Genomic DNA, 13638 nt, shown 5'->3' with positions numbered 1-13638 from the left:
TGGGAAGCTGAAGAAGTCCTTGATTAGTATAAGCACTACTTCACCACAACTAAAACATCCCCTGTGTTATCAACATTCTTCTCCTACTAAATCCAAAACACAGCACTATGCCAGCTACTAGGAAGAAAATTAACTCTATCCCAGCTGAAACCAGGACACTTACTAATCTGGTATTTACAAACTCGGCTCAGAATGAAGAAGTTGTTTCCATATGGCTTCATCCAACCTTAATGCTATAAAAATTTGTGCCTCAATCCATTTAATTAGTGAGAGACTTCCATATATCTGATTCAGGCTGCTTCCAGTCTTCTCCCATTAGTCCTTTCAGGTTCAAATCTTTGAAAAATTCCAGGCGATGACTACAAAGAGAGGAGAAATAAACAAAGAGGTCATAACTCTTGTAGTATGTATCTTAATAAATTAAACCTATTGAGGATACTGCCTTTTATCTTTATTTTCAGGTTTTCTCGGACAGGAATGTAACCAGCATTCCATGTGTTCATTTTCCAAAACTTGAGTTTGTTTATAAAAAAACACTACTGTGTTTCTAAAAATCTTGTACTGGAAAACACAGGGCAAAATCCTCAGCTATGAACAAGTATCACACAGCATAAAGTGAAGTTAAAGTGCTCACCTTTTAAACTCCCTCAACTTATGTTGCCCGGAACTGCAGTCAGAGCAAGAGTACAGTGATATCCTGCTTTATGACTCATCACACTCCAATAGAGTAAAAATTCACAACTCCTGACCAATTGAAAAATCGTATCACAGGAATATCCTTTCCTTACAGAAGAGGAAGACTGGATAGCATAATGAAGCTAGTAAATATACTTTTTTTTCTGTAAGACTAGAAGTCTTGTTTTCTTTTGAACATTATAAATCAGTCCTTGCTAAGAATTTCTCCTTTAGGCTACCACACAGAAACAATTGAAGGAAGACACTAGGCCAATTGCTAATTAATACTTACATTAAACAACTGCCAAACAGTAGACGGAACATCTGACGCTACACTAATCATTTAAAAAGGTAAATGGAATTCTCTTATTAGGAAGTAATTTGCAAGAGTAAAGACAAACTAAGAGCAATGAAAGTAGCAAGGAGCAACCTCTTCACATAACTGCATCTGCTACCAATGTCTGAAAAAGTCAAGAGTTTTTTTGGAAGGGGTACTATAGAAAGAATCCCCTCCTGAAGAATGTTACAGGCATTCTCCAGCTTACCACAGAAAAAGAAAAGTATATGTTTCTTATGGAACACTGACAAAGTGAATGTATTTTATTAGCAATAGCTTAGAATTTTTTTAAACAAACAGTTGCAGAAGCTAAGTTTTTCTTAATTAAAGGCAAAAAGGGTAACTTATCTAAAATTTACCCTACCTGGCTGTCATTGTATGTTGAGTAACCAGTTTGCATAAGAACTATAGTGTACCCTCTAGAGCTAGTTCATTTACACAAATGTCCAGAAGGAACCATTTTTAATCAAATCATCTCAGCCTCACAGTCAAAGAAAACAAACAGGCCTAAAGCACAATTTAAAAATCAAGATATTTTATTTTTTCTATTGATAGTGCATATCCTTTTATTATACTTTTCAGTTTAGTCTGCCTTCTCAATTTTTTCCATAATATGGAGCCATCTGTAGAGGTGAGGTTGTTTAGAACAGTAGGGGAGAAGCAAAAGAGATTTACTGGAAATGTATCTGGTGAAATTAACACTAAATGGCATTTTAGTAGGTGCTGGAGGCAAGGAAAAAGTAGAACAACCTATCTGTGATTTAGCTGAGGAAGGTGATAAAACAGATGCCAATGGTGTTGAATGCATCATTTTCTATGCACCTAGGGGATAACATAGAAATCAAGCACTAATTACAGCTATCTGCCACAGTGCTTTATACAAAGTACGGTGCCAATGGATCTGGGGCTAAGCAGTGTAATTAAAATACCAGTGGCACTCAATCTGAAAGCCAGATTAGCATTTTTAAGTATTCTAAGAATAGTGCAACTATATTACAAAAGAGCTAATTTCATGCTTACAAATCTGGTTTCTGTCCTTCCTGTAGTTCATGTCGAGGCACAGGATAAAGCGCTTCGTATTTTCTCTCTTCTCCTGAGCCATGAATTGCAAATGCATTGAATTTGTTCATGCATGGTGGAAAATAATTCCAAGGAAGATGAGCTTTACCCTCCCATTTGGTTTTCATTCTGGTCACCTCAAACTCTAAAGGAAGTTCTTCCTGTTAAAGGAGGGGGAAAAAAAAAAAAGGGTTATGTCACCTTCCTATCAGGCAACATGTACCTAAAAACAATTAGTTTGTCTGTACATTATGAATGTACTTCACCACTTACTTTCCATACTCTTCTTCTGCCAGAAAGCAGCAGCAACAAGTGTTGTCCATGGCTGTCAAAAAAAAAAAAAAAATCAGAGCACAATTTTCTTAAAATGATGCCAAGTTATTGGTGTAGTGTTCTGCCACAAATGTGTACATTCCCCATACTGGAAGAATTTCTGTACCCGGTCTTGTTCACACATATATCTTACAAGCATTAGAACTGGAAATGCAAATTAACATTTCTGACTTTTTTTCAGAGTGCTGTACTTACGGACAAAGTTCAACTTCTAAATACCGTTCAGTTCTGTCACTCAGGAAAAATGCTTCTACAACTTAAAAAAAAAAAAAAACAGGCTATCAGTATTTTATATTAACTATTTTGTAATATCCTGACACCTTCATATACACTAAAACAGTTCTGTTTTCACAATTTTTGGCCTAGGCCATGCCAGAGTTTGCCTAGCTGTGTACACGCTACTGACAGCTTCCTATTTGAAATGCTGTGCCATAATTGTAACTTCAAGAGCTTTTATTTTTAATTCCTATTATCATAAAGAGCTTTATAAAGCACTGTACTAATTTTATTTACTTTACCAACTCCAGCTTTGGAAACACTCACCTTGATGCAGCAGAAAAATGGCAGGTCTACTAACTAATGTTAGCTGCCAATGCAGTAAGAAAAGCATCAGCACACAGCTACTTCACCTAGTATGCTTGCTGTGAACAAAGCTGACCAAGATAGACAGTCAATCATACTCACAGCAGGCACTCCAGGTACTTAAGTGCACAAGTCTTGTGTTTGCTGGTAGCCTGAGGATTCAGAGCATCAGAGACCAGAAAAAAAAAAAAAAAGAAGAGAGGAACATACACTCACAGCAGAGCACACACCCCATAACCAAGACTGCTAAATCTCAGAAATAGTAAGAAAGCATTCAGCTATTCAATGTCTTTTCCCTGTAGAAGGCTGATACTTTGGACAGGTGATTACTGTTCCAGGTGTACCTGAAAGCCAGGTGTGACTGCTGAATCACTTTTCAGGAACACAAAGCAGAACTATAATCATGTTTCTCACAGCAATGACATTATTCAAAAGCTTTAGTTAGAATGATAATTAGATATGATCGAGAACTTTATTTTATTTTTACACAAGCCTATTTAGTATAATATCAACGAGGTGCTAATACTGTTCTAGTAGAGCTTTAATCAGAATAGCTCAATAATCAGGAAGTAGAGAACTGCTGGAAATATCAAATGCTTGCATTATTCAAAGCAACAGGTAAAAGTGAAAGTAATGACAGGAAAGGACAAAGAAAACAGCATTACTATAAGAATATTCCCCATTCCATTTGGGTAGAGTTTTGAATCATATTTTATAAGCTGCCCTTTGTTTCACACCTTTCTATGCCTCAAATATACAAAGTGATTAAAATAGACAAATGTTTTAGCTATTGCTCTCTACTTCTTAAAGCAAAATTAGAACCTATCTTTAGAATTTTGCTTCTATTTACCTACCATAAATACATTTTCATATATATATATATATGCCACAAAATTATTTTTGATATTCAAATATGTCAAGCCTCTCTTATTCCACAAGTTGTATCAGTAACCCAGAAACTAAATTTGAGTGCCTGTGCTATTGACAGGGTCAGGAAGAGTCAACCTCATCATTCTTGAAATCAATCCAGCTCACCGTACTCCATTTCTTAATGGCCACCAAGTGACATATTTGCTTCTTTTCCCAGTCATTTGTACTGTTGCACTACAATGAAACAACCACCCACCTTAAAGCCAGCAGTGTTAGTGATGAAAATCAATTCACCAGCTAGAAAAAGAGCATCACTCTTGATACAGTTTGTGGTAGTTTACAGTTGAATACAGTATGTGGCTTATAGTTACTTAAGGAGCTGTTTAAGGGTAAGGCAGTGATTACAACTAAATTCTTTCCCAGTATTCTTCCCCACAGAAAGGATTTTTTTTTACTTTACATTTCAGATCTGATCTTTAAAAGCAGTACTGTGACCAAAGAAACCAAACTGAATTTGACGTCATACACTCACAACCATTAGATCAGTTTGAATAAATAACTGTCATAGACTCTTAAATAAAGACCAGGCATATTAACTACAGAGGAACATCAGTGTCTACACAAATCAGGTATTTGCAGCAGTACAGTTACACTTACCCTCATAGTCCCACAGTCTACTAAAAGGTTTCCCCGGCTCTCCAAGTGGTGCTGGAGGATCATTGAAGAAGGGAGCATTAACTTCCATTAGCAGTCCCGCATTGTCCAACTTCAGCACAATTGTTACTGGCTCATGGCTCACAGGTAAACCATCCCATGTGTGTTTAATTGTAAATTCCATCATAGCCTGCCTGAGAATTATGCACACACTGTTAAGCCCCGTGACCAGAGCGGTGCTAACTCAGTGCCTAAGTTGTAACCACATTTCCTTCAGCAGGGAACACTAAATTGTGTTTTTTCATCTCTACCCAGATACCTTTCTGTGAGTCCCAAGAAATGGGTAAGCGTAACTTACAACATTCTGCAGGCGTTATCAACAGGTGTAGTACATGAGACAGAACGTAACCCCATGCATCACACTTCCCTATATGCCATAGCCTTGCTCTTGTAACTACACATTAACTGTGTCTCATGCCCTCTGCTACAGGCACACTCGCCAGTTTTCATTCACTGGTGTTCCTGCTGAAAAGCACCAGACCTCCTCTCTTTGAGTTCAAGTAGTAACATTAGGTAAGTAGATATACTCATGATCAAGGAGATGATGTGACCAAAGAAGTGTGACAGATTAGAGAAAATTTGAAGCAATAGATTTAGCAATTAGACACCTTAATTTAAGAAGTCCAGTAAAAAAGGAAAGTCAAATATTAGATTATCACTTTTGACAAGGTTGTATTTAAATAAACTGAAAACTAATTAAATTCTTATGTCAGCATTTTAACTGCATGATATGCTAGACAAGCATCCGATGTGCTTTATGCAAGACACCTGGGATAGCCCTAGAAACGATGAAAGACTCTACCACCATTAACATTCACTCCAAGTGGCAAGTTTCTGGAAGCAAGATGACACAAGTTGAAAGAAAACAGTCAGTGTACAAAGCATGGGGAAGGAAGACACCCAACCGTGTCCTAACAGCACTCTTAAGCTAGCAGAAACTGGCTCATAGTCCAGCATTCGTAGTACCTCAAACAGGCAAAGCTAAATCATCCACAGTTTAAAACAAAAAGGGAGAACTAGTAAGAAAAGGTATTCTAAGCAAGTACAGTGACAACTCTTCTGCAATAATTACCATGTACACCACCAAACAGAAGAGCAGTATGTTAAGTAACAAGTCCCTTTCATGACACAAACAGCTGCTGAAACATATTCAATGGGCTATTTATCCTTAAACTGCTCTAGAAAATATTAATCCATAGGAAATGTAGGCAAGCGTTGTGTTTTTAATTTTCTAAGCTGCAAACACTGAGCAGCATGAGCATGAAGTATCCACAGATGGTAAGACCCCTCCTAGCGTTTTTTGAAATGAACAGGAGAATTCCTGTAAATGGAGCGCACATGCCTTATGTGCGCCTACTGTGAAAGGAAACAAGACAGAAGTCCACAAGCAGGATCACCTACTCAAAAGAGTAAAGTTTAAGAGCAGACGGGTGCATCTAAGAAAGTTAAAAAAGTGTTACAAACCCATTTTACACTACACTTAAATTAACATTATGCACTTAGGAGTCAACATTTCCATCTATTACTCTATTTTCAGTTTGTGCTAATATATTTAACTCTCTGCATTCACTGGTCAAGGCAAATATCTGCAACACCTATCTGAAAATACTGCCAGATTTCAATAGTGTTTTAAAATAATACAGCTTTCTAATAAAAGTAGCCTGGGAAGATCTTAAAATCCAGGGAGAATTACATGACTAGCTATTACAATTCCTGACTGAAGTAAGGAATGTGAAGCTTCTAATGCACAAGATTTGAAAGGTTGGCTCAGGAAGAGAGTCACAACATACCAAGTTTAAAAAAAAGTAGCAAAATAATAGAACCTGCTAAACTACTTTAGACACTACTGTAACTGTATGTCTAAAATGAAGATGAGACACAAGATCACGCATTCCTATTTGTACCCATATGAGAGACAGATGACTTTTTTTGGTAAAAACTTTAACTCCTGCAGGGACAGCTTAGAGTGTACTGAAATAAACACTCTGAAGATTTAGCCCATTGTTGTAAACCAATATTACTCTTGAATAGAAGAACACGCAATTTTAAAAAGAACCATAAAGTAATGAGGAAAATTGCGAAACATTCACTAGCTTTCATTAGAGGTCTACCTCGTGCTAAGGTTGCTCAGTTTACAGGATAGCAGATCTAAGATTTTTCCAAATTAGTGGCCGTTGGTGCAGGTTTTAAGTTTATTACGTTGCATAGACTCAGGTAAGTGGCTACTGGCATGCTTTTCAATCACAAGCAACACACAGCAACAGCGTAGAAGCTGTTTAACACAGCAAGAGGGGACTTCTCATTACCTTTTAACACTACACCACAGCCAGTTGTTAGTACGCCGTAAAGAGACGCAAACGCTAAATGAAGTATTTTTACAGCAAACGCTTTCTGAGCCATTTAAAAGCACTGGCACCGCAGGGCCTCCATCCACACAGAGCTGACAGCACCCAGAAGTGCCACAGCTCAGCAGCGAGAAGGCCGCTGCTGCTTGGCCCTGCCATCACCCCCCGCTTCTCCTCAGCGCCGGGATTTGCGTCTTCCATCCCAAACCCTACCGACGTTGGCAACGAGGACAAAAACCAAGCAGGAAGTAATCAGACTGGCGGTTTGCAATTCACTGCTCCAAGAGGATAGGGGAAAAGCTGGAGGCCGCGTAGGAGGCGGCAGCTTTTACTGTGGTTCACACCTCATTCGTACAGGCAGGCGCGAGCTGCCAGAGGGCTCCAAACCGTTCCCGCTTTCGGCTACGCCCCAGCTACTCCAGCCGCTACCGGCGGCATTTCCTGAAGTTCACCGCCTAAGCGCCCATCTTTAACCCAGAAGTTTCTCAGAGGAGTCTAACGAGGGATTCCTTACGCCTCCAGACACCCGCCGCGACCCCGAAGGAACGCGGCTCCCCCGCCGCCACCTCCCGCACCGATCAGCAGCAGCCGCCGCGCATGCGCACACAGCGCCCCCCCCTCACGGCTGCGCGCTCCGCTGCCACGTGACCGCGGCGCCGCCCGCGGCCGGTGCGGTCGCTGAGGGGGGAGGAGGCGGGGCGGGCGCGGCTCGCGGGGCGGGCCCCGCCGCGGCCGTTGGGCGTTGTGGGGGCGCGGCGCCGGGGCGGTGCCCGTGGCTGAGCTGCCTGGGAGCCGTTAGTGCCGGCCGCCGCGGCGGGGCGGGGGGGGAGAGGCAGTTTCCCTTCAGGCGGCGGCGGGCTGAGGGGAAGCAGCCGGTGCGGAGGGGGAGGTTGTGGGGACTTTGCTTCCCGACGGGTGTGCGAGCCGGCGCCTGGGGGTCTTTGCCTCCGCCTGTGTCCCGAGCGGCTCTCGCCTTCCCGCCGGGCACCGGGGGGCGGCGAGCGGCAGCGGGGACGGGCTTTTCCCCGGGTTTTTGCAGGCTTTCCTGCGGAGGGGAAGCTCTCAGCGGCGGTGAAGCTTTCCACTGGAAATATGGCCACCGAGCTCGGCAGTGGGGGAGAGCCAGGTGAGGTCTCTGCGAGCGGCCGGCCGGGTGGGCTGCCCGCCTGCCCCCGGGCCGTGGTGGTGCGGCCCCGGCGCCGCTTGAAGGGCGGAGCGGGGGAGCCGGGGCCTGGGCGCTGCCGCTCGGCACCCGGGGGCGGTTTGTACGGAGGGGAGCAGCCCTTTTGCCTGGGCTTGTGGCCGTGGGGACTTACGTTCCGTAGCCCTTCTAGTGTTTGCTGAAGTAAATAGCATCGAAACTGGTTTTTTAGCTAGCTGAAGACTAACAATTAAAAGTTTCTAATGAGGGTAATAGCTGAAAACTAACAATTAAAAGCAGCTAATGAGGGTAATAGGCAAAAACAGTTGCATTTTTTTGCCATAGTGCCTCTTTTCTCTAGTTAAGAAACTACTGCATTTCCTATGCTTGGCTTACACCTGGAAGGCGAAAAAGCTGTCTTGCCACTTACTCCTAAAATTTGCTTTACCGACTAAAATCAGTATTTTTAATTAAGTGTTCTTTGTTACAACTTTGATAATGTTAACATAAGCTTAATACGATTGGAGTACACTTTAGTCACTTAGCAGCAAAATCCTGGCAGGAATTGCTTCTGCACATATTCCTATAAATAGAGAATGGGTTGATGTGTCGTCCCAAGTGTGTTACTGTCCCTATCCCTAATTAGTGTTGCAGGAAAACTTAATAGCATGGCAGGAAGTAGGACAAGAGCACAGTGCATAAAGTGCGATGGCTGTACATCACTGAAAAAATCAAAATTTCAATTGATACTAAACTTTGTATGACAGCTTTGGCCAAAGGTGAAAGACTAGCTCTTGATTGAAAGGACCTTAGTAGTGGAAGAGCTTCTGCCTGAGCCAGTGGAGTCATCCCGGCTCAAAATCCCATATCTTTACCGAGCTTGGCATGAGTGTTTATTATACTGTGATGTGAACAAATCATGGCTTTTCAAATATTGGTATTCTGCTTTTTCATATGTATTTAATTTGTATACGTATAGCTTCTTATTTTATAAATCTTTAGGCTCTAAATACAGCTCAGACTAAATTCACTGTGAAGTGGTAGGAGTTGCCTTTTCTGTCAAGGAGTTTAATTCTTTCTTTAAAAAACTTCATACGTTTTGAAAGGTGCCAAATGAAAGATTTGAAGTGGGCTTGCATGCCAGCTGAGACATAGGGCATTTGAGGCCTACTCTAAGTCTGGTATATGGATTGATGTTTCTCTTGTTTCATGAATGTGAAATCAAAGTTCTAAAATGCTGAATGTGTGTAATACACATGAAAAAAGATTCTGTAAACACTATGATATTTAGCTTTGTAGGATAAATATTTGTTGTGTTAAATATGTAGCTGTAAAGAAGGTTCTCAGAATGAAATGCTAGTCTCTGGTACTGATCAGTTACAAATACCTGAATGCTTTCCGCAGTATCAGCAGCCAACCCTACAAACAATAATTCATCCATTACATTACATATTTTTGTGATAAGCTACTAAACACATAGAACCTTTGTCAGAATGTATTTAATGATTCACTGTTGAAGGTGAGCACATCTGTAAGGGGTGTTTAAGATTTGTTCCCTTTTGCACTTATGGCCTCTCATGTTTGCAGACTGCTTTGGCTGGTGAGGGCAGCTACCTTCCCCTTCCTGTTCCTTGGCATCCTTTTACTATTACCTCCTTTCAATCCCCTCTGTCTTTTTCCTATATCCTCCTTTAGAAGATTAGAACCAGAAGAACTACTACGGGACGTGCATCAAGAAAAATAGGCAAGAAGTTGTTTTAAATCGAAATGTATGCGTTAACCTTCCTGACTTCCTTTTTCTTTCTCTTTACGCATTCCAGTTACAAAGGTGTCACTCAGGCTCTTACAAACTAGAATAGAATGTTTCAGTTGGAAGAGACCTACAATGATCATCCAGTCCAACTGCCTGACCAATTCAGGGCTGACCAAAAGTTAAAGCATGTTATTAAGGGCATTGTTCAAATGCCTCTTAAACACTGACAGGCTTGGCGCATCGACCACCTCTCTAGGGAGCTTGTTCCAGTGTTTGACCACCTTCTCGGCAAAAAAAAGTTTCCTAAAGTCAAGCCTGAACCTCCCCTGGCACAGCTTTGAACTGTTCTCACGCGCCCTGTCGCTGGATCCCAGGGAGAAGAGACCAGCACGTCCCGCTTCACTTCCCCTCCTCAGGAAGCTGTGGAGAGCAATGAGGTTGCCCCTCAGCCTCCTTTTCTCCAAACTAGACAAGCCCAAAGTCCTTAGCCACCCCTCACAGGACATTCCTTCCAGCCCTTTCACCAGCTTTGTTGCCCTCCTCTGGATGCAGGACCCCAGATATATTCAAGGACCCTCACATCCTTCTTAAATTATGGGGCCCAGAACTGCACACAGCACTTGAGGTGAGGTCGCACCAATGCCAAATACAGCAGGATAATCACCTCATTTGACTGGCTGGTTACACTGTGGGTTTGTTAGATCAAAAAACACTCCATGAATGAGTGGAAAGAGCTGTTACTTCTCCCTTTGAACCTTCTGCTGGTTCTTTCATTTGTAGTACAAGTAGTCTCTGAAATCCCAATAGCCAAAGTTAGATGAGTAAGGAGGAGTGATGCCGTAGTTGATGCTCCCGGCTCAGCAGTGTGAAATCTCATTACTCATTATGCTTTGCTTCTTTCAGACAAAGCAGATACTGGCAGACTGCATTTCTTCATTCTTGTTTGGGTTTCTTCTGGATATACTTGAGTGCTCAGATCCATTTATCAGTGACACTCTCTTGACCTAAGCTTGTTGAAAGTTTATTGAGAACTGCAGGATTGAGTTCCCAACAACAGGTTGATTGCCAAACATCCAGCTAATTGAATTGGACACACAATGTCATTTGTCTCATCAAGACCTCGTGAATCATTAAGATGTGTATGTGTTTGTGGGTTTTCTAGGCAGAAACTTCATTTTTTTAAAATTTCTGAAAGAAAACAGAAGGAATATGAAAGAAATTGAATTCATTATTATTACACTGTCTTTGTCAGCTTTTTCAAGTCCTATTTTCATTGCAATAGTTGTGCTAAATGGAAGAATTTTATGACGCATGTTGTGTGCCTTCAAAGCACTACACTGTTAAACATAATTCTGACTGCCAGTCAGGTGAACCTAGATAATGGCCCATGCTGTAGCTATGATTCTCAAACTTTGTATTTTTCAGATCAGAGGCTAAATGTGGCACTTGGACATTATGAAACAGATGTGATTTTGAGAGCTACTGCTGAGCGGGTATGTGAACTTGGGGATGGAAGTAATAAGAATTTTTGTGATGAGGCCTTGAGACAAACATCTTTGCATGCACAGAGTGTAGCCCACTACAATGTGGCCTGGCCTTGCTTTGGGTCCATCACACAACTCTAGAGTTGCGTGTTGTTTTTTGAGCAGCAGCAGAATAAAACTGTTGTAACAGTGAATTCTGATATTTCTGGTGCATTTTCAAAAGTTTGTCATATGCAGGAGAACATATCCCTGAAAGAATACTTGTCTTTAATAGACTTTTTCATTTTTATAGACTTCTCTTTTCTAAGAGATTGGTCTCCTGTGAAGATAACTTTCTGTTCGGGGTACCATAAGCCTGTCGGAAAGTCTGTGCAGAAGCTAGGGCATCAGCACTTTCCTGATGCTGAGATGCACAGAAATGAACTTAGCACTTACACAAACTTATGATTATTCTTTTAAGAGCAAGATGATTCCCCCTCAGGTGCAATTATGCTTTATATCAGAGCATCTCCAGGGGAAAAAAAATTACAATTTTTTCAAATTGGGCCAGCACTCAAGGACTTTAGAACATAAACCTGGAAGTGATCATGTGGGACATTGTGTATGATTACAGTACGGGCAGAACAACAGCTTTGGGTTGCATATAAAAATTTAAAACTACATGCAGTCATGTGCAAGTACTAATATATAAAGTATACCGTTACAGAAAAGCGCTCCTGGTGGTGATGGCATATCAGGATCCAGGATGATGGACCAAAGGTAAGTGATTCCAAATAAGTGGGAATACTGCAGAGTATTCAAAAGAAATTGTCATGTGCTTTTAAAAGTGTAAATATCCAGGTGATCCTGGTCTTACATACATGTATGCATGGCTCTGAGAACTTGTGAATGGAGGTCTGTAAAACTGTTCCTGTAGCAGTTGTTTTTAGATACCATTCTCTTTATTCAGTAAATATATGACTTTTCTTGCACAATTGGTAAAATAAAGGATGAGAGATGAATGAAGGAATTCTCTAGTCTAAATTTTAAGATAATAAACAAAAGTTAAAGCAGGTAAGGTTGTACTGATCTAGGTAACACAGGTAACTGCTGTCTGTTGAGGTATGGTGGATGTTTTTAACAATGCTTTTTTGACAGTCTTCAGCTAACAGTTGCCTACTAGTAAATTGTTTAATAATCTTTGTCACTTTGTTTCTGTTATAAAAATAACCTAACCTTTCATGTTAGCTTTTAAGGCATTATCACTCCAGACTAATACAGAATTTTCAGAGAATTGCTATCAGGTACAAAAATACTAGGAAGGAAAAAGTACCTAAGTAGAACTACATTATTTTACATTGTCTTATAGGCCGCTTTTCTGTTGTATGTGAAAGCGGTAGCAAAGTCTAGTCTTTAATTGTTTGGATTCTATGGATGAAATACTAATGCTGTATTAAAGCTCATTTATAATGTCCCATGTTCTATTTCTGTTGTACAGGAATTCTGTTAATGATCACACTTTAAAACTAGTAATTAAACTTGTTCATTTGATTCTGGTGAATATTGAGTTTGGAAATAAAGAAAAGTCACTGTTTTGTTCTGTTCTCTAGATTAAGAATTCTGTAAAACTAGTTAATTATCAGAACAATTTCAGCATTTACAAAATTTATTCTAAGCATGTTTTTCAACTTTTTAGCTTGTCAACTCTAATCACAGAGTATGATAAACACTTGGAAGAAATGAGAGAACAGCTGCAGCTTTATCAGGTATGGATGTTTGTAACATTTCAAACTGTATATTCTTAGTATTTTATAGCGTTAATATCTAGGCCATTAGTTTTTGTCAATAAAAGGAAAGTGTGCCTGCACCATGCTTCACAAACTTGCTGGACTGCAGTCTGCCGCAAATGGATGAACGGACAGCTTTCTATGAAAATTTTGGGACATTGTCCAAATTGCACAGGTTACCGTGTGTTTGGAGAAGTAGTGTTGTGACATGAAACGTGTGCTTTATTTCTCTAGATGTTCTGATAAGGTTGTAGGTATTTGCAGGACATTCAGATGAGGCAGCTGTTTCCGCCTTTCCTTACAGGTCTGATCTTGGCCGTGCAGCCCAGCTCAGTCCTGCAAGTGTAGATACACCCAGTCTTCGTCATTCTTAATAAATCTTCAGATTCAAGTAATTATTTAAATCATTATTATAATAGAGGCTGAGGTGGAGGGGGGACTGTCCTCCTTTCAACCACAGAAAAAATGAAACTTTTTAATGCTTCATATGATCACCAAAAAGCACAGTGATGTGTTTAATAGTTAAAACCTGTGGCATACAGAAAGCAATTTGTACTTGTGATCTACATGCAGCAGTTA

The 13638-nt window shown here is 40.7% G+C and overlaps 2 protein-coding genes across 2 annotated transcripts in view; one reads left to right on the top strand and one right to left on the bottom strand.

Moving 5' to 3' along the window:
• Positions 1 to 259: 259 nt before the first annotated feature.
• C4H4orf33 (chromosome 4 C4orf33 homolog) lies at positions 260 to 4694 on the bottom strand. The gene is made up of 5 exons (XM_009493405.1): positions 4514 to 4694; positions 2600 to 2660; positions 2345 to 2396; positions 2033 to 2232; positions 260 to 359 (listed from the first exon to the last, which is right to left on the bottom strand). Exons 1-5 carry the CDS (start codon positions 4692 to 4694, stop codon positions 260 to 262), a joined length of 594 nt encoding a protein of 197 aa, XP_009491680.1.
• A 3222-nt stretch (positions 4695 to 7916) lies between these two features.
• The window catches only part of SCLT1 (sodium channel and clathrin linker 1), a 50716-nt gene continuing 44994 nt past the window's right edge, over positions 7917 to 13638 (top strand). Inside the window, exons 1-4 of the mRNA XM_075708874.1 lie at positions 7917 to 8041; positions 11235 to 11302; positions 12000 to 12052; positions 12969 to 13038. Coding sequence (XP_075564989.1) covers positions 8008 to 8041; positions 11235 to 11302; positions 12000 to 12052; positions 12969 to 13038 — 225 coding nt within the window. The 5' untranslated portion in view covers positions 7917 to 8007. The remainder of the gene's footprint in view (positions 8042 to 11234; positions 11303 to 11999; positions 12053 to 12968; positions 13039 to 13638) is intronic.

Source organism: Pelecanus crispus, chromosome 4 (genome assembly GCF_030463565.1).
Source record: "Pelecanus crispus isolate bPelCri1 chromosome 4, bPelCri1.pri, whole genome shotgun sequence".
Taxonomy (NCBI): Eukaryota; Metazoa; Chordata; class Aves; order Pelecaniformes; family Pelecanidae; genus Pelecanus; species Pelecanus crispus.
The sequence above is the reverse complement of the archived record's forward strand: the minus strand, read 5'-3'. Positions and strand labels throughout refer to the sequence as shown.